We start from the raw sequence: 22310 nt of genomic DNA, 5'->3' as shown, positions 1-22310 counted from the left end.
GGACAGCTTTGGCTAAAGAGGTTACTGAACTCTTGATAGTATCAAAGTATCAGCAGCACTGTCTAACTGAATAGAGCAGAAGCTAAACATAATTATGTGGCCTGTTACACTAAATGTTTTAGCGAATGAGAAAGAAATTAATTTTCTTGTTGTTTTCTTAAGACAGTCTTGTCTAGAACACACAGCATTAGACTGAAAAAGGTGTGTGTATTTGTGTGTTGTTTGTCTTTCCCCCGGAAAGGTAAGAATTTCTGAGTACCACGTGTGATGTGGTTGTCATCGTCTTTGATAAAATCTTACCAAATGTGGAGTTTCTGCAATGCTTAAACCAAACCCATCACAGCAAAAGGTGGAGCAGTTTCACATAATATATACAGGATGTTAATCTGAACTCCTTCAACACTGCGATGGCGTCTCTGTTGCTGATCCTTCTGACTTTCCTTGTTGCTCTCTTAGGAGGACTTTACCTACTGGGGGTTTTTCGACAGAGGCGACCAGGAGAGCCCCCTTTGGATAAGGGACTAATACCATGGCTGGGTCATGTCTTAGAGTTCCGCCGGAACACCTGGAGATTCTTGGAGAGGATGGAGAAAAAACACGGTGATGTGTTCACAGTCCAGCTGGCAGGATTTTATATTACATTCATTCAGGACCCCATGTCATTTGGGGCCTTTGTTAAAGAGAGTCGAGAAAAACTGGACTTTAGGAAGTTTGCATCTCATCTGGTCCGCAGAGTGTTTGGTTACATAGCTACTAAAGCTGACCATGAAATGCTCAATGCTTCCAGCAACAGACATCTGAAAGGTGATGGCTTGGAGGTGATGACACAAGCAATGATGATCAATTTGCAGAACCTGATGCTGCATAATGTCGACTCATCTTCAGACCAAGTGACCTGGAGGGAAGAGAAACTTTTTGCTTACTGCTACAATATTGTTTTCAGAGCTGGATACTTGTCCCTCTATGGCAATGAGGCCTTTGACTCAAAAACCAGCCAGGAGAAAGCCAAAGAGAAAGACAGAGCTGAATCAGAAGCCTTGTATGACGAGTTCCGCAAATACGATCAGTTATTTCCCCGACTGGCTTATGGGGTCCTGCCACCAAAGAAACGGAGGGAGGCAACAAAATTACTGGAATATTTCTGGAATGTCCTGTCTGTCCAGAAGCTGAAGGGCAGAGATAACATCAGTCGCTGGATATGGGATGTGCAGGAGGGCAAAGACAATGCAGGTGTAAAAGAGGACATGATAACCAGATACATGTTTGTGCTTCTTTGGGCCTCTCAGGGCAACACAGGACCCTCTTCTTTCTGGTTGCTCCTCTTCCTCATGAAACACCCTGAAGCCATGAGATCAGTGAAGGAGGAGATAGACAAGGCTGTGAGAGAATCTGGACAGGAAGTCAAGCCGGGTGGTCCTTTGGTCAAAATGAGTCGTGAAATGCTGATGAAGACGCCGATCCTGGACAGTGCCGTTGAAGAGACCCTCCGACTCACTGCTGCACCCCTCCTCACCAGAGCGGTGCTCCAAGACATGACCCTCAAAATGGCTGATGGCCGGCAATACTTCATTCGTCAGGGTGACAGAGTGGCTCTCTTTCCGTACAGTGCTATTCAGATGGACCCTGAGATTCATCCTGACCCTCGTTCTTTCAAATACGATCGCTTTCTCAATCCAGATGGCAGCAAGAAAACTGATTTCTACAAAGCTGGGAACAAGGTGAAGTACTACACCATGCCTTGGGGATCTGGGGCCTCCATGTGCCCAGGGCGCTTCTTTGCCACCAATGAGCTCAAACAGTTTGCCTTCCTCATGTTGCTCTATTTTGAGTTTGAGCTGATAAATCCCAATGAGGAGATTCCTGAAATCGACTACAGTCGATACGGATTTGGAACGATGCAGCCGGACAGAGACCTTCAGTTTCGATACAGACGCAGATACTAAAGATCTTATAATGTTTTTTCTTGTGAACCATATAGATTTCATGTCTGTAATCTATACTGTCTTTCATTTCACAATCATTCTTGCAAATATGGATTCTTAGCATCTGTCATATTTTGTTATGAAGACAGTTCACTATAATACATGTTTATTACATTTGTTTGAATGACAATCTTGATAGTGTAAACTTAATTAAAAAAACACATTTGGAAAATCAACAGACTTTTGATATTATTTCACCATTGACTGAATAAATATCACCATATGAACACATGGCAGTACTCCCAGTCAATCAATTTTATATAAACATGATATATATCCCTCTCTCTCCTTAGTTTTGTTCAAATATACAGAACCACATAGTTCACTGTACAGACACAGTTTGTCACAGTCTGCGTTAACAGGTAATGTTCACCCACAGTGGATTATTTCCTGTGCCACAAAGAACTCGCCAAGAACCGAAATTACCCAAATTTTTAATTCAGAACTCTTCATAGATTATAAAGAACATTCAGGAGTTCATTCAGACCTTCCTATTCTGTCTCCAACATGTCCTTCAATCCAAAGCCAGCAGACTCTTCCAGCCTCTCCAGTCCCTTATCACCCATGGTCCCACCTCTTTAGACTTCTAATGGCACCAGCTCGACCAACCCTACAAGACCCTGCTGCCTTTCGGAATCCCTCAGCACTTTATCCTGCTGAGGATTTGGATTCGTTGGTTTGACTGGCATGCAACTGGGTACTATTATAACCCTTTAAAATATCTCTTGATAATTACAAAAATCCACATGATAGCTGGAAAACAATTAAACTGGGCTGACTTATTCTATGGACACAATGTCACTGATTTAAGCCTCGATGCTCAGGGTCAACATGAAGTCTTCTCTGCAGTTTTTCATCCGTGGGAGAAAAGGGTGAAAATCCAAATGTATTTATTACCAAATTATGATTTGGGTTTTGGGAACCTTTTCAACTTGAAGGATTTGTTCTTGGTTGAGAGAATTTTATATGAATAGGCTAGTTTGCGAAATATGGTGATGTGCAAAACTCAACACTCAGAACCTTACATGTTTCCAAGACAAAAACAACATTGTCTAAGTGGGAAATAAGAACAAAAAGTCATTAAGCAGTCTCTAGATAATAAACTGTGTGTTTGAGGCACTGCATGTAATAATTTATGGATTTATATGAATGATAATTTTACCTTTGTTATCTTATAGTGTTACATATTACAGTTGCATTAAGGATTAACTGCGATAATTGAAAATAAAACATAGTGTGGTTCTAATGTAACCATACCAGTACTAGATTAAATCTTGAAGTCATTGCCCAGCAGCAGGACATAACGATCAATATGAATATTCAACTCAACATTCATGTATTTTGTTTTTAAATGTCAATTTTATCGAAAAACAAAAATGCTTGTTTCCGAAGCAGAATTTTGGGGAAAAAAGTCTTTCTGGTCTAAATATCCTACAGTTAAAGATGCCAGACATGGTGTTGTGATTCAGACAAGTTATCTTTAACTGCATTTGCTACACAGGTTGACCTGAGCATTGTTTATCTCTCACCACAGGACAGCTCTGAATAAAAAGTTCATTGAACTGTTCATAGTATCAGAAGCTCAGTATAATTTCACAAAACTGAAAGCAAAGCAAAAAATAATGTGGAATAAGATTCTTAATTTTGATGAAAATGACAACATGTCATTAAATCAGTGCTTCTCAAATAGTGGGGCTGGGGGGGCGCGGTGCGATGCCAGGGGGGGCGCGTGTGACCCCGGAGAACATGTTTTTTTCTTTTCTTGCCGTACTAGAATAAAGTGTAATTGCACATCCCGCGCGCACACACCACAGAGCAAGAGATAGGAAGAGCAGTGAACAAACCACCAAGAGACAGCATGAAAAAATACTTAACAGTGATGAAAAGAAAGGCGGAGAGAGACGGAGATAATGAGACATACGAAAGTCTCCCGAAAGCTAAGACGAGGAAATATGACGAAGCCTTTATAGCGCTTGGCTTCACTGCGACTATGGTGGGAGACGAGGAAAGACCGGTGTGTTTACTGTGTCTAAAAATGTTGGCAGGACAGCATGAAGCCAAATAAATGAAGGCGTCACTTAAAGACATTACACCCCAGTCACGCTGATAACCCTAACCCCGGTTAACCCTAACCCTGGTTAACCCTAACCCTCACTTAAAGACATTACACCCCAGTCACGCTGATCAGCCGCTTGAGTTTTTTCGGCAAAAACGTATATTGAATATTGGCAACAATCATCCCGCTTTGGTCTATATTTCTTTCTTTTTTTGTTTTCTTTAATATTAATAAGGATACAATGTTATGCAGAGGTGTACTTATAACAATTTCATAGACAAATGATACTAATTATAGTCGCGGGGGGGGGGGCGCAAAATGTTTTCTTCTTCCTAGGGGGGGGCGTAACAGAAAATAATTGAGAAGCACTGCATTAAATTAACATTGTTGCTGTTGTTTTCTGAAGTCACTCTTACCACAATATAGAATGTTGTAGGCAGAAATAACGTGAAAAGTGTACATTGACAGGTGAAGCAATGCAAACACATAATTTGTGGACTTGTATCTAGCAAAAATTTCATACTTCTTCCCAGCTGTCCTTCACTGCGCTTTTGTTGAATTGTAAACAGCAGGGAAAAAATGTGATGGTGTGAAAAATTTTCCTACATGTAGATTTATAGTAATTCATACTGAAAATTTGGCAGATGTACTGAATCCAGTAAAAAGGCTTTTTTCACTGAATATGTTGATATAAACTCCACATTTTACACACAAAGAGCTAAAAATGTCTCATAAGCACATGTAGATTGCTTACTGTAACTGCTGTTACATCCGACAAAAACTGACCAAATGTGGAGTTCCTGCAATGCAGAAACCAAACCCAGCACAGTAAAAGGAGGAGCAACGTCTGTTAATTTATACAGGATGTTAACCTGAACTCTGTATCACTGTGTGCATGTCAGTCATATCTATGATGGCATCTGTGTTGCTGATCCTTCTGACTTTCCTTGTTGCTCTCTTAGGAGGACTTTACCTACTGGGGGTTTTTCGACAGAGGCGACCAGGAGAGCCCCCTTTGGATAAGGGACTAATACCATGGCTGGGTCATGTCTTAGAGTTCCGCCGGAACACCTGGAGATTCTTGGAGAGGATGGAGAAAAAACACGGTGATGTGTTCACAGTCCAGCTGGCAGGATTTTATATTACATTCATTCAGGACCCCATGTCATTTGGGGCCTTTGTTAAAGAGAGTCGAGAAAAACTGGACTTTAGGAAGTTTGCATCTCATCTGGTCCGCAGAGTGTTTGGTTACATAGCTACTAAAGCTGACCATGAAATGCTCAATGCTTCCAGCAACAGACATCTGAAAGGTGATGGCTTGGAGGTGATGACACAAGCAATGATGATCAATTTGCAGAACCTGATGCTGCATAATGTCGACTCATCTTCAGACCAAGTGACCTGGAGGGAAGAGAAACTTTTTGCTTACTGCTACAATATTGTTTTCAGAGCTGGATACTTGTCCCTCTATGGCAATGAGGCCTTTGACTCAAAAACCAGCCAGGAGAAAGCCAAAGAGAAAGACAGAGCTGAATCAGAAGCCTTGTATGACGAGTTCCGCAAATACGATCAGTTATTTCCCCGACTGGCTTATGGGGTCCTGCCACCAAAGAAACGGAGGGAGGCAACAAAATTACTGGAATATTTCTGGAATGTCCTGTCTGTCCAGAAGCTGAAGGGCAGAGATAACATCAGTCGCTGGATATGGGATGTGCAGGAGGGCAAAGACAATGCAGGTGTAAAAGAGGACATGATAACCAGATACATGTTTGTGCTTCTTTGGGCCTCTCAGGGCAACACAGGACCCTCTTCTTTCTGGTTGCTCCTCTTCCTCATGAAACACCCTGAAGCCATGAGATCAGTGAAGGAGGAGATAGACAAGGCTGTGAGAGAATCTGGACAGGAAGTCAAGCCGGGTGGTCCTTTGGTCAAAATGAGTCGTGAAATGCTGATGAAGACGCCGATCCTGGACAGTGCCGTTGAAGAGACCCTCCGACTCACTGCTGCACCCCTCCTCACCAGAGCGGTGCTCCAAGACATGACCCTCAAAATGGCTGATGGCCGGCAATACTTCATTCGTCAGGGTGACAGAGTGGCTCTCTTTCCGTACAGTGCTATTCAGATGGACCCTGAGATTCATCCTGACCCTCGTTCTTTCAAATACGATCGCTTTCTCAATCCAGATGGCAGCAAGAAAACTGATTTCTACAAAGCTGGGAACAAGGTGAAGTACTACACCATGCCTTGGGGATCTGGGGCCTCCATGTGCCCAGGGCGCTTCTTTGCCACCAATGAGCTCAAACAGTTTGCCTTCCTCATGTTGCTCTATTTTGAGTTTGAGCTGATAAATCCCAATGAGGAGATTCCTGAAATCGACTACAGTCGATACGGATTTGGAACGATGCAGCCGGACAGAGACCTTCAGTTTCGATACAGACGCAGATACTAAAGATCTTATAATGTTTTTTCTTGTGAACCATATAGATTTCATGTCTGTAATCTATACTGTCTTTCATTTCACAATCATTCTTGCAAATATGGATTCTTAGCATCTGTCATATTTTGTTATGAAGACAGTTCACTATAATACATGTTTATTACATTTGTTTGAATGACAATCTTGATAGTGTAAACTTAATTAAAAAAACACATTTGGAAAATCAACAGACTTTTGATATTATTTCACCATTGACTGAATAAATATCACCATATGAACACATGGCAGTACTCCCAGTCAATCAATTTTATATAAACATGATATATATCCCTCTCTCTCCTTAGTTTTGTTCAAATATACAGAACCACATAGTTCACTGTACAGACACAGTTTGTCACAGTCTGCGTTAACAGGTAATGTTCACCCACAGTGGATTATTTCCTGTGCCACAAAGAACTCGCCAAGAACCGAAATTACCCAAATTTTTAATTCAGAACTCTTCATAGATTATAAAGAACATTCAGGAGTTCATTCAGACCTTCCTATTCTGTCTCCAACATGTCCTTCAATCCAAAGCCAGCAGACTCTTCCAGCCTCTCCAGTCCCTTATCACCCATGGTCCCACCTCTTTAGACTTCTAATGGCACCAGCTCGACCAACCCTACAAGACCCTGCTGCCTTTCGGAATCCCTCAGCACTTTATCCTGCTGAGGATTTGGATTCGTTGGTTTGACTGGCATGCAACTGGGTACTATTATAACCCTTTAAAATATCTCTTGATAATTACAAAAATCCACATGATAGCTGGAAAACAATTAAACTGGGCTGACTTATTCTATGGACACAATGTCACTGATTTAAGCCTCGATGCTCAGGGTCAACATGAAGTCTTCTCTGCAGTTTTTCATCCGTGGGAGAAAAGGGTGAAAATCCAAATGTATTTATTACCAAATTATGATTTGGGTTTTGGGAACCTTTTCAACTTGAAGGATTTGTTCTTGGTTGAGAGAATTTTATATGAATAGGCTAGTTTGCGAAATATGGTGATGTGCAAAACTCAACACTCAGAACCTTACATGTTTCCAAGACAAAAACAACATTGTCTAAGTGGGAAATAAGAACAAAAAGTCATTAAGCAGTCTCTAGATAATAAACTGTGTGTTTGAGGCACTGCATGTAATAATTTATGGATTTATATGAATGATAATTTTACCTTTGTTATCTTATAGTGTTACATATTACAGTTGCATTAAGGATTAACTGCGATAATTGAAAATAAAACATAGTGTGGTTCTAATGTAACCATACCAGTACTAGATTAAATCTTGAAGTCATTGCCCAGCAGCAGGACATAACGATCAATATGAATATTCAACTCAACATTCATGTATTTTGTTTTTAAATGTCAATTTTATCGAAAAACAAAAATGCTTGTTTCCGAAGCAGAATTTTGGGGAAAAAAGTCTTTCTGGTCTAAATATCCTACAGTTAAAGATGCCAGACATGGTGTTGTGATTCAGACAAGTTATCTTTAACTGCATTTGCTACACAGGTTGACCTGAGCATTGTTTATCTCTCACCACAGGACAGCTCTGAATAAAAAGTTCATTGAACTGTTCATAGTATCAGAAGCTCAGTATAATTTCACAAAACTGAAAGCAAAGCAAAAAATAATGTGGAATAAGATTCTTAATTTTGATGAAAATGACAACATGTCATTAAATCAGTGCTTCTCAAATAGTGGGGCTGGGGGGGCGCGGTGCGATGCCAGGGGGGGCGCGTGTGACCCCGGAGAACATGTTTTTTTCTTTTCTTGCCGTACTAGAATAAAGTGTAATTGCACATCCCGCGCGCACACACCACAGAGCAAGAGATAGGAAGAGCAGTGAACAAACCACCAAGAGACAGCATGAAAAAATACTTAACAGTGATGAAAAGAAAGGCGGAGAGAGACGGAGATAATGAGACATACGAAAGTCTCCCGAAAGCTAAGACGAGGAAATATGACGAAGCCTTTATAGCGCTTGGCTTCACTGCGACTATGGTGGGAGACGAGGAAAGACCGGTGTGTTTACTGTGTCTAAAAATGTTGGCAGGACAGCATGAAGCCAAATAAATGAAGGCGTCACTTAAAGACATTACACCCCAGTCACGCTGATAACCCTAACCCCGGTTAACCCTAACCCTGGTTAACCCTAACCCTCACTTAAAGACATTACACCCCAGTCACGCTGATCAGCCGCTTGAGTTTTTTCGGCAAAAACGTATATTGAATATTGGCAACAATCATCCCGCTTTGGTCTATATTTCTTTCTTTTTTTGTTTTCTTTAATATTAATAAGGATACAATGTTATGCAGAGGTGTACTTATAACAATTTCATAGACAAATGATACTAATTATAGTCGCGGGGGGGGGGGCGCAAAATGTTTTCTTCTTCCTAGGGGGGGGGCGTAACAGAAAATAATTGAGAAGCACTGCATTAAATTAACATTGTTGCTGTTGTTTTCTGAAGTCACTCTTACCACAATATAGAATGTTGTAGGCAGAAATAACGTGAAAAGTGTACATTGACAGGTGAAGCAATGCAAACACATAATTTGTGGACTTGTATCTAGCAAAAATTTCATACTTCTTCCCAGCTGTCCTTCACTGCGCTTTTGTTGAATTGTAAACAGCAGGGAAAAAATGTGATGGTGTGAAAAATTTTCCTACATGTAGATTTATAGTAATTCATACTGAAAATTTGGCAGATGTACTGAATCCAGTAAAAAGGCTTTTTTCACTGAATATGTTGATATAAACTCCACATTTTACACACAAAGAGCTAAAAATGTCTCATAAGCACATGTAGATTGCTTACTGTAACTGCTGTTACATCCGACAAAAACTGACCAAATGTGGAGTTCCTGCAATGCAGAAACCAAACCCAGCACAGTAAAAGGAGGAGCAACGTCTGTTAATTTATACAGGATGTTAACCTGAACTCTGTATCACTGTGTGCATGTCAGTCATATCTATGATGGCATCTGTGTTGCTGATCCTTCTGACTTTCCTTGTTGCTCTCTTAGGAGGACTTTACCTACTGGGGGTTTTTCGACAGAGGCGACCAGGAGAGCCCCCTTTGGATAAGGGACTAATACCATGGCTGGGTCATGTCTTAGAGTTCCGCCGGAACACCTGGAGATTCTTGGAGAGGATGGAGAAAAAACACGGTGATGTGTTCACAGTCCAGCTGGCAGGATTTTATATTACATTCATTCAGGACCCCATGTCATTTGGGGCCTTTGTTAAAGAGAGTCGAGAAAAACTGGACTTTAGGAAGTTTGCATCTCATCTGGTCCGCAGAGTGTTTGGTTACTCATCTATTCAAAATGACCATGAAATTCTCAATGCTTCCAGCAACAGACATCTGAAAGGTGATGGCTTGGAGGTGATGACACAAGCAATGATGGTCAATTTGCAGAACCTGATGCTGCATAATGTCGACTCATCTTCAGACCAAGTGACCTGGAGGGAAGAGAAACTTTTTGCTTACTGCTACAATATTGTTTTCAGAGCTGGATACTTGTCCCTCTATGGCAATGAGACCTTTGACTCAAAAATCAGCCAGGAGAAAGCCAAAGAGAAAGACAGAGCTGAATCAGAAGCGTTGTATCACGAGTTCCGCAAATACGATCAGTTATTTCCCCGACTGGCTTATGGGGTCCTGCCACCAAAGAAACAGAGGGAGGCAACAAAATTACTGGAATATTTCTGGAATGTCCTGTCTGTCCAGAAGCTGAAGGGCAGAGATAACATCAGTCGCTGGATATGGGATGTGCAGGAGGGCAAAGACAATGCAGGTGTAAAAGAGGACATGATAACCAGATACATGTTTGTGCTTCTTTGGGCCTCTCAGGGCAACACAGGACCCTCTTCTTTCTGGTTGCTCCTCTTCCTCATGAAACACCCTGAAGCCATGAGATCAGTGAAGGAGGAGATAGACAAGGTTGTGAGAGAATCTGGACAGGAAGTCAAGCCGGGTGGTCCTTTGGTCAACCTGAGTCGTGAAATGCTGATGAAGACGCCGATCCTGGACAGTGCCGTTGAAGAGACCCTCCGAATCACTGCTGCACCCCTCCTCACCAGAGCGGTGCTCCAAGACATGACCCTCAAAATGGCTGATGGCCGGCAATACTTCATTCGTCAGGGTGACAGAGTGGCTCTATTTCCGTACAGTGCTGTTCAGATGGACCCTGAGATTCACCCGGACCCTCATTCTTTCAAATACGATCGCTTTCTCAATCCAGATGGCAGCAAGAAAACTGATTTCTACAAAGCTGGGAACAAGGTGAAGTACTACACCATGCCTTGGGGATCTGGGATCTCCATGTGCCCAGGGCGCTTCTTTGCCACCAATGAGCTCAAACAGTTTGCCTTCCTCATGTTGCTCTATTTTGAGTTTGAGCTGATAAATCCCGATGAGGAGATTCCTGAAATCGACTACAGTCGATACGGATTTGGAACGATGCAGCCGGACAGAGACCTTCAGTTTCGATACAGACGCAGATACTAATGATCATATCATGTTTCTGTTGTGAAACATTCAGCTTTCATGTCTGTAATATGCAGTGGCTCTCATTTCACAATCATTCTGCAACAAATGGATTTTTAGCAGTGACTTGACTTGGTTTTTCAGTTATTCATGGATTTCTCAGACGATTATGAAATGATATTTTTTGTGTTAAGAAACAGTTATTTTGTACTTACTTTTGTACAAAATGTTGATATACTGTACTTTCATATTACATTTGTTAAATGATAATCTTGACATTTTGTTTTGTTGAAAACACATGTAAAATGTTCATTTTAAAAGCATCGTTTTATTTCTAAATATCACCATATAATCATTTCAGGCCCGTGACTAAATAATCAGTGTCTTATATAAACATTCACATTTACCTCTGCATATCCATCTCTCTCTCTTCATTTGGTTTTGAATACATGGAGTCACATAGTTGAGTATGAAAATTGGTATTTTAGAATGATTTAACAGTCAATTTACATACGCAGTGGTTTAGTTTTTGTGCCACTAAGAAATAAACCAACATTTTTTATTTTTCAAAGAAACTATTTATAGTTGTATGAGTCTATTCCCATTCCCATTAATGAATGAAATCTACCATCCAGAAGTATCAGTCAACAAAGTTATGAAATTATTTTAATCATAACTCAACAATCCCTAAGTGGATAAGCTACCTTTAAACTTAAACACAGCCACCTTAAACCAGTGCATCATAATGGCCACATGCATTAGCAGAGGAAACTCAAAGGACAGTCACAGAGGTCATGACCCGCAAAGAAGCTGGACTTTAGCCTCGTTATCTGAGCAGGAAAAAACGTCTGACCAAAGGAAAGAACAACTTGTATATACAAAGGGGGCAAGAGGGGCAACAAGGCAAAATATACATGGGAGGATAATTAGGGCAATTTTGTACAGAATAGAGAAAAAAATAATTAAACAGACTAAAACACTGGTCCTCACGAGAGGACATGATTCATGATTTTTAATCAGTGTTTCTTCCCATTTATCGTGAGGCTGTGTGTATTTAGACAGGTCATTACAACATCAGATACTGGCTGCTTTATCAGTAATATATGGCAGGTTATTGATTACCTCCGGCAAGGAGGTCATGGGTCATATGACAGCCCGCAGGACTGTCTCAGGGGCATCTCCACACAGTCTGGGGTCTTGTCTGGTATGATAGACCCTGGCCTCTATTGCTCTGGTGCTCAGGGCCTGTACTTATACACACACACACACACACACACACACACACACACACAGATTTATATATATATATATACATATATACACTATATATGTGTGTGTGTGTACATATCTGTGTGTGTGTGTGTGTGTGTGTACATATGTGTGTGTGTGTGTGTATAAGTATACTATACGATATTATTCTATAGTATACTATACTATTCCACTTGTACTGTGCTTTGTTTCCAGTTTATTTGCCGTTATCTTTATGTATTTTTGCTGTACAGGTTGTTCTGTTGTTTATCTTTCTTCCGAGAAAGGCCGAGTTTGGAGAGGAAAAAGTTAACTGCTTTTTCTGGAAGGTTAAAGGATTTTACAGATAAGAGCCAAATCAGTTTAACACTGATAAGCAACATACATCTTGCTCTGTCTTTCATTATTCAACAGTAACTGCCTCCTGAAAACCAACCTTCTTTGGTTAAAATGAAACCAGACTACTTTTGACGGTGAAATTGCTGTGGTGTCATCACCATATGGTGTGTACATCACCATATATTTAATGACATCATCCCCAAGTCTATGTTATAAATCAGTTTTAGTTTAAACATATTGATGTGATTCAAGCTTAACAGTAGTAACAGGGTGGTTATCTGTCAGATTTAGTAACTGTTTTCTTGTATGCTTCCTGTTTTATTTCGAAAGTCCTGTGTTCCATGGTGTTATAGTTAATTTCACTTGCCCTTTGTTCCTTTTTCCTGATTACTTATGTGTTTCACCTGTGTCTTGTTGCCCTGTGTATTTAAACCTGCTCCACTGAGTCTCTCTTCCCAGATTGTTTTTGTATTCTGTTGTCGCTTCTTGTTTACCTTTTGCGTGTGACTGGTTTATTCTTCTTAGATTATTGCGTTCTCCTTGTCTATTAGTTGCCTGAATCTTCTCACCGTTTTGGCTTTGACCTCTTACTTCCTGTTTGATTAAAGATTTCACATTCTGGACTTTACTCCTCCACTCCTCCAATTAGATGCCTCGGTGTCTAATTTAAACTGCATATGTGTATTTTACAACCAAGGTGATGATGCTCACAACTATGAAGCTGATCGGGGATCATGAGAGGCACTGTGGCACTCACTGGAGACCCCTCACACAGAAGCCAAACAAAAAAGGGTTCCAAAGAAACATGTGTCCCAGCTCTGTCTCTTCCTCTTGATCAGGGGTCGGCAACCCAAAATGCTGAAAGAGCCATATTGGACCAAAAAAAAAAAAAAATCTGTCTGGAGCTGCAAAAAATTAAAAGCCTTATATAGGGCTTATAATTAAGGCAACACATGCTCTAAGTGTCTATATTAGCTGTATTAGCCTACTTTCCAAATGATAAGTAGGCTACAAATACATAACGAGCATTCATGATGATATGTTTATTTTCCCTGCAGCGCATCCTGGAGAGAATAATACACCTTGTTTGTCACATTTTTCCTCCTACAGAAATTTTTCCTCCAACAGAAATTATTTCATTTTCATATTTTTGAAAAAGCTCGAGGGAACCACTAGGGCGGCGCTAAAGAGCCGCATGCGGCTCCAGAGCCGCGGGTTGCCGACCCCTGCTCTAGATGGAGCTGCAGGATCACACACCAACCCTTGACTGTTACCCAGATGACCGTTATAGCCAGTCATTTTAGAGATAAAATGAAGGTTGGATATTGGCCTATAATTTGCTAACACATCACTGCCACCTTGTTGGACCGGGGTACATAACCTGTCACTAAAGAACCATTGATCTGGTCCAGGATAGATTTGCCCATCATTGGTAAAACATCCTTAAACAGGTGTGTTGGGATGGGAGTAAAAGACACGTGGTGGACTGGGATTTCTGAATTAGCGATGACGCCTCAGAAAAATATATAGGGGTGAAGGAGTTTAAGGGCTCATTGGAGAACCTGTATGTTCCCACAGTCAGCACATCTGGTGATGGTCCAGTTGTTGGGATGGCCTGGTTATCTTTCTCTCTGATAGCTAGAACTTTATCAGTGAAGAAGCTCATGAAGTCTTCACCACTAAGGGAAGAAGGGATATGTGGATCTAAAACACTGTGACTCTTGGTTAATTTGGTCACAGTTCTGAAAAGAAACCTGGGGTTGTTCTTGTTTTCTTCAATTAAAGAAGAAAAAAGCTGTTCTAGCCTTTTGGAGGGCCTTTTTGTAAACTACCAGACAGTCTTTCCAGGCTACATGATAGCTGTCTATTTTACAAGAATGCCACTTCCTTTCTAGTCTTCACACTTTCTGCTTGAGGGTCCTGATATGTGAATTATACCAGGTGGGCACACCTCCTCTGATTTACTATTTTCTTTTTCAGGGGGGCAACAGAATCAAGCGTGATTCTCAGTGAGGCTGCTGCACCTTCAGCAATAGAGTTGACCTCAGCAGGGCTCAGATCATAATGATTGATCCCTGGGGAAACACACGGTGGTCCTGGGATCAGCACAGAGATCACTTCCTTAAACTTAGCTACAGCATTATCTGAGAGACATCTGCTATAGTAAGACTGAGCTCTGAGGATAGAAGAATCCTTAATCATAAATGTAACAGTGATCAAAGAATGATTTGACAGGAGGGGGTTCTGAGGGAACACTGACACATGTTCTACCTCAACACCATAAGTCAGGACTAGATCTAGGGTGTGGTTGAAGCTATGAGTTGGTTGGTTTATCTGCTGGAGGAAACCAACTGACTCCAGTAATGAAATGAAGCCATTTCTAAAGCTGCCATTGACAACATCTACAATCTGGTAGTTTACTTTGAGTTTTATTGTTTCGACATCATAGATCCAAACATAGAATATAAACAATGATTATACTTTAAAATAAAACTGAAGACAGGATGTGATGCTGTGGAAGTCAGGATGTAGAGGAGGAGGAGGGGGAGGGGGGGGGGGCCTTTGGGAGCTCTGGAATTGTTCTTTCCTTCATCGTTTCCAGAACCTCATCCTTTTGCAGATCCATCTCCAGAAGCATTTTCTCTTCTTCTTCTTTGATATCTGAAGCTTCAGAAAAGAGAGATTGTGTTTTAGATTTCACTGAACATCATCTGAAATCTTCTGGAAGAGGAACAAAGGCGAAAGCATCTCACCTCAAGTTGGAGGATCGCTTCAGAGAGCCTCTGGAGCTCCTCTTTGGTCCTCTCCTGCTCCTCTTGCCTCAACCGTTGGCTCTCCTGAATCTTCTGCTCCAGCTCTTCCCTCATCTGGACCCATTTTTGAGCTGTCCTCTCCCACCGCTGACAAACATCAGCCAGCATCTTGTTATGGGTCTCCTCTTTAGTCAACAGCTGCTGCTTTAGTGACTCTTCTTTTTCAACAATCATCTCATTATATTTATGTTGCTCTTTCTCAAGTAGTTTCTTGAACTTGTCTTCTTGTAGAAAGAGCTGCTGCCTCAAGGCCTCTTTCTCTTTATTAACCCTTTGTTTCTCTTCCTCCAGCTTCCTCTCAAATTCCTCCTCAATCACAAGGAGTTTCTGATTCAGGCCTTCCTCCTGCTCCATCAGCAGCTGTGGAGGGTTTCCTCCAGAGAAGCACATTTGAGGTTGCTCTTCTTCAGAGCAGCTTGTGTGCTGTTCAGCTGGGTCAGGGTCTCCACGTGGGCCACAGTCCTCATCTGTCCCCTCTTCACTGCCCTGCTGAGCTGCTCCTCCTTCTCTGCCAGGGCTTCTCTGAGCTGCTGGACCTCTTCCCTCCAAGTCTCCATTGATGATTCTTGCTCTGCCTTCAGCTGCTGGGTTCCTCGCTGTGCCATTGATGCGTCTGCTGGTCACCAGTGTGGTACAAGAGTGTTGAGCTCCTCAGGCCTGTGCTGAAAGAGATAGAGCTGATGTGTTTGATACAAAGGAGATCAAAGACAACAATGGCAACTTAAGATCAAAGAGAAAAATGCCAACTGACTAAACCACCTGACCCAAGTAATGAAATGAAGTCATTTCTAAAGCTGTCATTTACAACGTCTAAAGTCTCCAATGATAATGACTTTATCTGATCTAAGGACCAAGTCTGAATGTGGCCCAGCAGGGGGCCGATATACAACTACAAACATAAGTAGCTTTTCTGTCCTCCAGTTCAGATGGGTGATGCCAAGAATCAGGCTTTCAAATGAACTGGAGCCATGTTTTGGTCTAGGATTAATTAATAACTTGGAGTGATAGATTGCTGCCACTCCCCCTCCTCGACCAGTAACACGAGGAATATGATCATTAAGATGGGTAGGAGTAGATTTATTTAAGTTAACATACTCCTCCTCCTGAAGCCAGGTCTCAGTAAGACAGACTAAATCAATGTGATGATCCGCTATCAGGTCGTGCATAACAGGGATTTACACAAAAGAGATCTAATATTTAACAGTCCACACTTAATTGTGATATTAGTTTCCCCAACTTGTGCTTTGGTATTAATTTTAATAAGATTATGGTGATTGACCGCTCCCCTGCTCTGTGCTTGGTGAACTTTTAACCGTGGAACAGAGACTACCTCTATAGTGTTAAATATGTTATTATTGGTGGATGAGGGTTCTAAGGAAGCAGCAGAGAGGTGTGTAAGACTACAACTCTGCATCCTGGTCTGGACCCTGGATTGTCAGGTCACTTTGGGTCTAATAAAATTAGCCAATTTACTACAAATGAGAGCGGCACCATCCCGTGTGGGATGGACACCGTCTCTCCTAATCAGACCGGGTTTTCCCCAAAAAGTGCTCCAATTGTCTACAAAGGCCACCTGGTTTTCGGGGCACCACCGTGACAGCCAGCAACGGAGCGACGACATGAGGCAAAACATCTCATCGCTGACCAGATCGGGGAGGGGACCAGAGAATGCTCCGGAGTCCCACATCGTTTTTGCGTAGCTGCACACCGACTCTGTTAATTTTGGTGACCTCCGACTGACGAAGCCGGGTGTCGTTCACTCCGACGTGAATAATAACTTTACCAAATTTACGTTTACTTCTCGCCAGCAGCTTTCGATTGGCTTTTATGTCGCCCGCTCTGGACCCCGGAATGCACTTAGAAGAAGTCAGAGAACTCAGACAGGAACTCTGAATGTGGCCCAGCAAGGGGCCGATATACAACTACAAACAAAAGTGGCTTTTCTGTCCTCCAGTTCAGATGGGTGAGCCATGTTTTGGTCTAGGATTGATTAATAACTTGGAGTGATAGATTGCTGCCAATCCCCCTCCTCGACATTGCAGGTGCAAAAGAGGACATGATAAACAGATTCATAAGCAGATACATGTTTGTGCTTTTTTGGGCCTCTTGGGGCAACACAGGCCCCTCTTCTTTCTGGTTGCTCCTCTTCCTCACACTTCTTTGCCACCAATGACCATGCCTTGGGGATCTGGGATCTCCATGTGCCCAGGGCGCTTCTTTGCCACCAATGAGCTCAAACAGTTTGCCTTCCTCATGTTGCTCTATTTTGAGTTTGAGCTGATAAATCCCGATCTGGAGATTCCTGAAATCGACTACAGTCGATACGGATTTGGAACGACGCAGCCAGATTGAGACCTTCAGTTTCGATACAGGAGCAGATACTAAAGATCATATAATGTTTTTTCTCATGAATCATTTAGATTTCATTTCTGTAATCTGTACCAGCTTTCATTTCACAATCATTCTTGCAAATATGGATTCTTAGCATCTGTCATATTTTGTTATGAAGACAGTTCACTCTAATACATGTTTATTACATTTATTTGAATGACAATCTTGAAAGAGTAAACTTAATTAAAAAAACACATTTGGAAAATCACCAGACTTTGATTTTATATCACAATTGACTGATTAATTATCACCATATATACACCTGTCAGTACTCCCAGTCAATCGATTTTATATAAACATGATATATATCCCTCTCTCTCCTTAGTTTTGTTCAAAGATACAGAACCACATAGTTCACTGTACAGACACAGTTTGTCACAGTCTGCCTTAACGGGTAATGTTCACCCACAGTGTATCATTTCCTGTGCCACAAAGAACATTCAGGACTTCATTCAGACCTTCCTATTCTGTCTCCAATATCTCCTTCAATCCAAAGCCAGCAGACTCTTCTAGCCTCTCCAGTCCCTTATCACCCATGGTCCCACCTCTTTAGACTTCTAATGGCACCAGCTCGACCAACCCTACAAGACCCTGCTGCCTTTGAGAATCCCTCAGCACTTTATCCTGCTGAGGATTTGGATTCGTTGGTTTGACTGGCGTGCAACTGGGTCCTATTATAACCCTTTAAAATATCTCTTGTCATACATCAAAAAGGTCCAGAATTGGAATTTGGGGAGTAAGTAAGTGAATATTCAGAGGATTTGTCAATAATTACAAAAATCCACATGACAGCTGGAAAACTATTAAACTGGGCCGACTTATTCTATGGACACAATGCCACTGATTTAAGCCTCGATGCTCAGGGTCAACATGAAGTCTTCTCTGTAGTTTTTCATCCGTGGGAGAAAAGGGTGAAAATCCAAATGTATTTATTATCCAATTATGATTTTGGTTTTGGGAACCTTTTCAACTTGAAGGATTTGTTCTTGGTTGAGAGAATTTTATATGAATAGGTTAGTTTGTGAAATACGGTGATGTGCAAAACTCAACACTCAGAACCTTACATGTTTCCAAGACAAAAACTACATTGTTTAAGTGGGGAAATAAGAACTAAAAAGTCATTAAGCAGTCTCTAGATAATAAACTGTGTGTTTGATGCACTGCATGTAATAATTTATGGATTTATATGAGTGATAATTTTACCTTTGTTATCTTAAAGTGTTAAATATTCCAGTTGCATTAAGGATTAACTGCGATAATTGAAAAAAAAAACATAGTGTGGTTGTAATGTAACCACACCAGTACTAGATTAAATCTTGAGGTCATTGCCCAGCAGCAGGACATAAGGATGAATATGAATATTGAACTGAATATGCATGTATTTTGTGTCAAAATTTGTTTTCAAATGTCAATTTTATCGAAAAACAAAAATGCTTGTTTCCAAAGCAGAATTCTGGGGGGAAAAGCCTTTCTGGTCTAAATATCCTACAGTTAAAGATGCCAGACATGGTGTTGTGATTCAGACAAGTTATCTTTAACTGCATTTGCTACACAGGTTGACCTGAGCATTGTTTATCTCTCACCACAGGACAGCTCTGAATAAAAAGGTCATTGAACTGTTCATAGTATCAGAAGCTCAGTATAATTTCACAAAACTGAAAGCAAAGCAAAAAATAATGTGGAATAAAATTCTTAATGTTGATGAAAATAACATGTCACAAAATTAATGTTGTTGCTATTGTTTTATGAAGTCACGCTTATCCACAATATGGCGTGTTGTCGGCAAAAATACTGTGGAGGAAAGGAGTAAAAAAGATTGCACACAGCACATAAGTCCAGCATGTAAATGAGTTTATTTCCTCAAATATTGGTGACATACCAAATTTGCATTTTGCTCTGTTGCAAAGGAAACACAAAATACAGATTTTGGACAACAGAACACTGTCTTTACAGCATTACACTGTAAAAAAAAAAAAGACATAGTTTGTGAATTTGTATCTAACAAATATTTTCATACTTTTTTATTCCACTTCCACATTTTCCACACAAAGAGCTAAAAATGTCTCATAAACACATGTAGATTGCTTACTGTATCTTCTGTCATTATATATGACAAAAACTGACCAAATATGGAGTTCCTGCAATGCAGAAACCAAACCCAGCACAGTAAAAGGAGGAGCAACGTCTGTTCATTTATACAGGATGTTAACCTGAACTCTGTATCACTGTGTGCATGTCAGTCATATCTATGATGGCATCTGTGTTGCTGATCCTTCTGACTTTCCTTGTTGCTCTCTTAGGAGGACTTTACCTACTGGGGGTTTTTCGACAGAGGCGACCAGGAGAGCCCCCTTTGGATAAGGGACTAATACCATGGCTGGGTCATGTCTTAGAGTTCCGCCGGAACACCTGGAGATTCTTGGAGAGGATGGAGAAAAAACACGGTGATGTGTTCACAGTCCAGCTGGCAGGATTTTATATTACATTCATTCAGGACCCCATGTCATTTGGGGCCTTTGTTAAAGAGAGTCGAGAAAAACTGGACTTTAGGAAGTTTGCATCTCATCTGGTCCGCAGAGTGTTTGGTTACTCATCTATTCAAAATGACCATGAAATTCTCAATGCTTCCAGCAACAGACATCTGAAAGGTGATGGCTTGGAGGTGATGACACAAGCAATGATGGTCAATTTGCAGAACCTGATGCTGCATAATGTCGACTCATCTTCAGACCAAGTGACCTGGAGGGAAGAGAAACTTTTTGCTTACTGCTACAATATTGTTTTCAGAGCTGGATACTTGTCCCTCTATGGCAATGAGACCTTTGACTCAAAAATCAGCCAGGAGAAAGCCAAAGAGAAAGACAGAGCTGAATCAGAAGCGTTGTATCACGAGTTCCGCAAATACGATCAGTTATTTCCCCGACTGGCTTATGGGGTCCTGCCACCAAAGAAACAGAGGGAGGCAACAAAATTACTGGAATATTTCTGGAATGTCCTGTCTGTCCAGAAGCTGAAGGGCAGAGATAACATCAGTCGCTGGATATGGGATGTGCAGGAGGGCAAAGACAATGCAGGTGTAAAAGAGGACATGATAACCAGATACATGTTTGTGCTTCTTTGGGCCTCTCAGGGCAACACAGGACCCTCTTCTTTCTGGTTGCTCCTCTTCCTCATGAAACACCCTGAAGCCATGAGATCAGTGAAGGAGGAGATAGACAAGGTTGTGAGAGAATCTGGACAGGAAGTCAAGCCGGGTGGTCCTTTGGTCAACCTGAGTCGTGAAATGCTGATGAAGACGCCGATCCTGGACAGTGCCGTTGAAGAGACCCTCCGACTCACTGCTGCACCCCTCCTCACCAGAGCGGTGCTCCAAGACATGACCCTCAAAATGGCTGATGGCCAGCAATACTTCATTCGTCAGGGTGACAGAGTGGCCCTCTTTCCGTACAGTGCTATTCAGATGGACCCTGAGATTCATCCTGACCCTCGTTCTTTCAAATACGATCGCTTTCTCAATCCAGATGGCAGCAAGAAAACTGATTTCTACAAAGCTGGGAACAAGGTGAAGTACTACACCATGCCTTGGGGATCTGGGATCTCCATGTGCCCAGGGCGCTTCTTTGCCACCAATGAGCTCAAACAGTTTGCCTTTCTCATGTTGCTCTATTTTGAGTTTGAGCTGATAAATCCCGATGAGGAGATTCCTGAAATCGACTACAGTCGATACGGATTTGGAACGATGCAGCCGGACAGAGACCTTCAGTTTCGATACAGACGCAGATACTATTGATTATATCATGTTTCTGTTGTGAAACATTCAGCTTTCATGTCTGTAATATGCACTGACTCTCATTTCACAATCATTCTGCAACAAATGGATTTTTAGCAGTGACCTGACTTTTTTCAGTTATTCATGGATTTCACAGGCGATTATGAAATCGCTCAAATTTTACATGATATTGTTTGCGTTAAAAATCAGTTATTTTGTACTTATTTTTGTACAAAATGTTGATATACCTTCATATTACATTTGTTAAATGGTAATCTTGACATTTTGTTTCGTCAAAAACACACTTGTAAATTGTTCATTTTAAAAGCATCGTTTTCTTTTTAAATATCACCATGTAATCATTTCAGGCCCTTGACTAAATAATCAGTGTCTTATATAAACATTCACATTTACCTCTGCATATCCATCTCTCTCTCTTCAATTGGTTTTGAATAAATGGAGTCACAGAGTTGAGTATGAAAATTGATATTTTAAAATGATTTAACAGTCAATTTACATACACAGTGGTTTAGTTTTTGTGCAACTAAGAAATAAACCAACATTTTTTATTTTTCAAAGGAACTATTTATAGTTGTATGAGTCTATTCCCATTCCCATTAATGAATGAAATCTACCATCCAGAAGTATCAGTCAACAAAGTTATGAAATTATTTTAATCATAACTCAACAATCCCTAAGTAGATAAGCTACCTTTAAACTTAAACACAGCCACCTTAAA

General features: G+C 41.1%; 5 protein-coding genes across 5 annotated transcripts; 4 read left to right on the top strand and 1 right to left on the bottom strand.

The window, feature by feature from the left end:
• Positions 1–392: 392 nt before the first annotated feature.
• LOC101070868 (7-alpha-hydroxycholest-4-en-3-one 12-alpha-hydroxylase-like) lies at positions 393–2144 on the top strand. Its single transcript, XM_003979515.3, has one exon. It carries the CDS (start codon positions 408–410, stop codon positions 1941–1943), a length of 1536 nt encoding a protein of 511 aa, XP_003979564.2. The 5' UTR covers positions 393–407; the 3' UTR covers positions 1944–2144.
• Positions 2145–4889: 2745 nt separating this feature from the next.
• LOC115248013 (7-alpha-hydroxycholest-4-en-3-one 12-alpha-hydroxylase-like) lies at positions 4890–6686 on the top strand. Its single transcript, XM_029831307.1, has one exon. The coding sequence runs from the start codon at positions 4934–4936 to the stop codon at positions 6485–6487; it is 1554 nt and encodes a 517-aa protein (XP_029687167.1). The 5' UTR covers positions 4890–4933; the 3' UTR covers positions 6488–6686.
• Positions 6687–9444: 2758 nt separating this feature from the next.
• Positions 9445–11425, top strand: LOC115248012 (5-beta-cholestane-3-alpha,7-alpha-diol 12-alpha-hydroxylase-like). The gene has a single exon (XM_029831306.1). The coding sequence runs from the start codon at positions 9479–9481 to the stop codon at positions 11030–11032; it is 1554 nt and encodes a 517-aa protein (XP_029687166.1). The 5' UTR covers positions 9445–9478; the 3' UTR covers positions 11033–11425.
• A 3715-nt stretch (positions 11426–15140) lies between these two features.
• On the bottom strand, positions 15141–15687 carry LOC115248014 (eukaryotic translation initiation factor 3 subunit A-like). Its single transcript, XM_029831308.1, has 2 exons — positions 15352–15687; positions 15141–15265 (listed from the first exon to the last, which is right to left on the bottom strand). Exons 1-2 carry the CDS (start codon positions 15583–15585, stop codon positions 15188–15190), a joined length of 312 nt encoding a protein of 103 aa, XP_029687168.1. The 5' UTR covers positions 15586–15687; the 3' UTR covers positions 15141–15187.
• A 4318-nt stretch (positions 15688–20005) lies between these two features.
• Positions 20006–21992, top strand: LOC101071841 (5-beta-cholestane-3-alpha,7-alpha-diol 12-alpha-hydroxylase-like). The gene has a single exon (XM_003975375.3). It carries the CDS (start codon positions 20036–20038, stop codon positions 21590–21592), a length of 1557 nt encoding a protein of 518 aa, XP_003975424.2. The 5' UTR covers positions 20006–20035; the 3' UTR covers positions 21593–21992.
• The last annotated feature ends 318 nt before the right edge of the window (positions 21993–22310 follow it).

Source organism: Takifugu rubripes, chromosome 22, assembly GCF_901000725.2.
Source record: "Takifugu rubripes chromosome 22, fTakRub1.2, whole genome shotgun sequence".
In the NCBI taxonomy this organism is placed as follows: Eukaryota; Metazoa; Chordata; class Actinopteri; order Tetraodontiformes; family Tetraodontidae; genus Takifugu; species Takifugu rubripes.
The sequence above is the reverse complement of the archived record's forward strand: the minus strand, read 5'-3'. Positions and strand labels throughout refer to the sequence as shown.

Bases quoted from the DNA above. Each gene is read 5' to 3' on its own strand.
- LOC101070868 (XM_003979515.3), top strand. From the start codon at position 408: ATGGCGTCTCTGTTGCTGATCCTTCTGACTTTCCTTGTTGCTCTCTTA.
- LOC115248013 (XM_029831307.1), top strand. From the start codon at position 4,934: ATGTCAGTCATATCTATGATGGCATCTGTGTTGCTGATCCTTCTGACT.
- LOC115248012 (XM_029831306.1), top strand. From the start codon at position 9,479: ATGTCAGTCATATCTATGATGGCATCTGTGTTGCTGATCCTTCTGACT.
- LOC115248014 (XM_029831308.1), bottom strand. From the start codon at position 15,585: ATGATTGTTGAAAAAGAAGAGTCACTAAAGCAGCAGCTGTTGACTAAA. The intron at 15,266-15,351 runs GTGAGATGCTTT...TCTTTTCTGAAG, and splicing joins AAGCGATCCTCCAACTTGAG to CTTCAGATATCAAAGAAGAA.
- LOC101071841 (XM_003975375.3), top strand. From the start codon at position 20,036: ATGTCAGTCATATCTATGATGGCATCTGTGTTGCTGATCCTTCTGACT.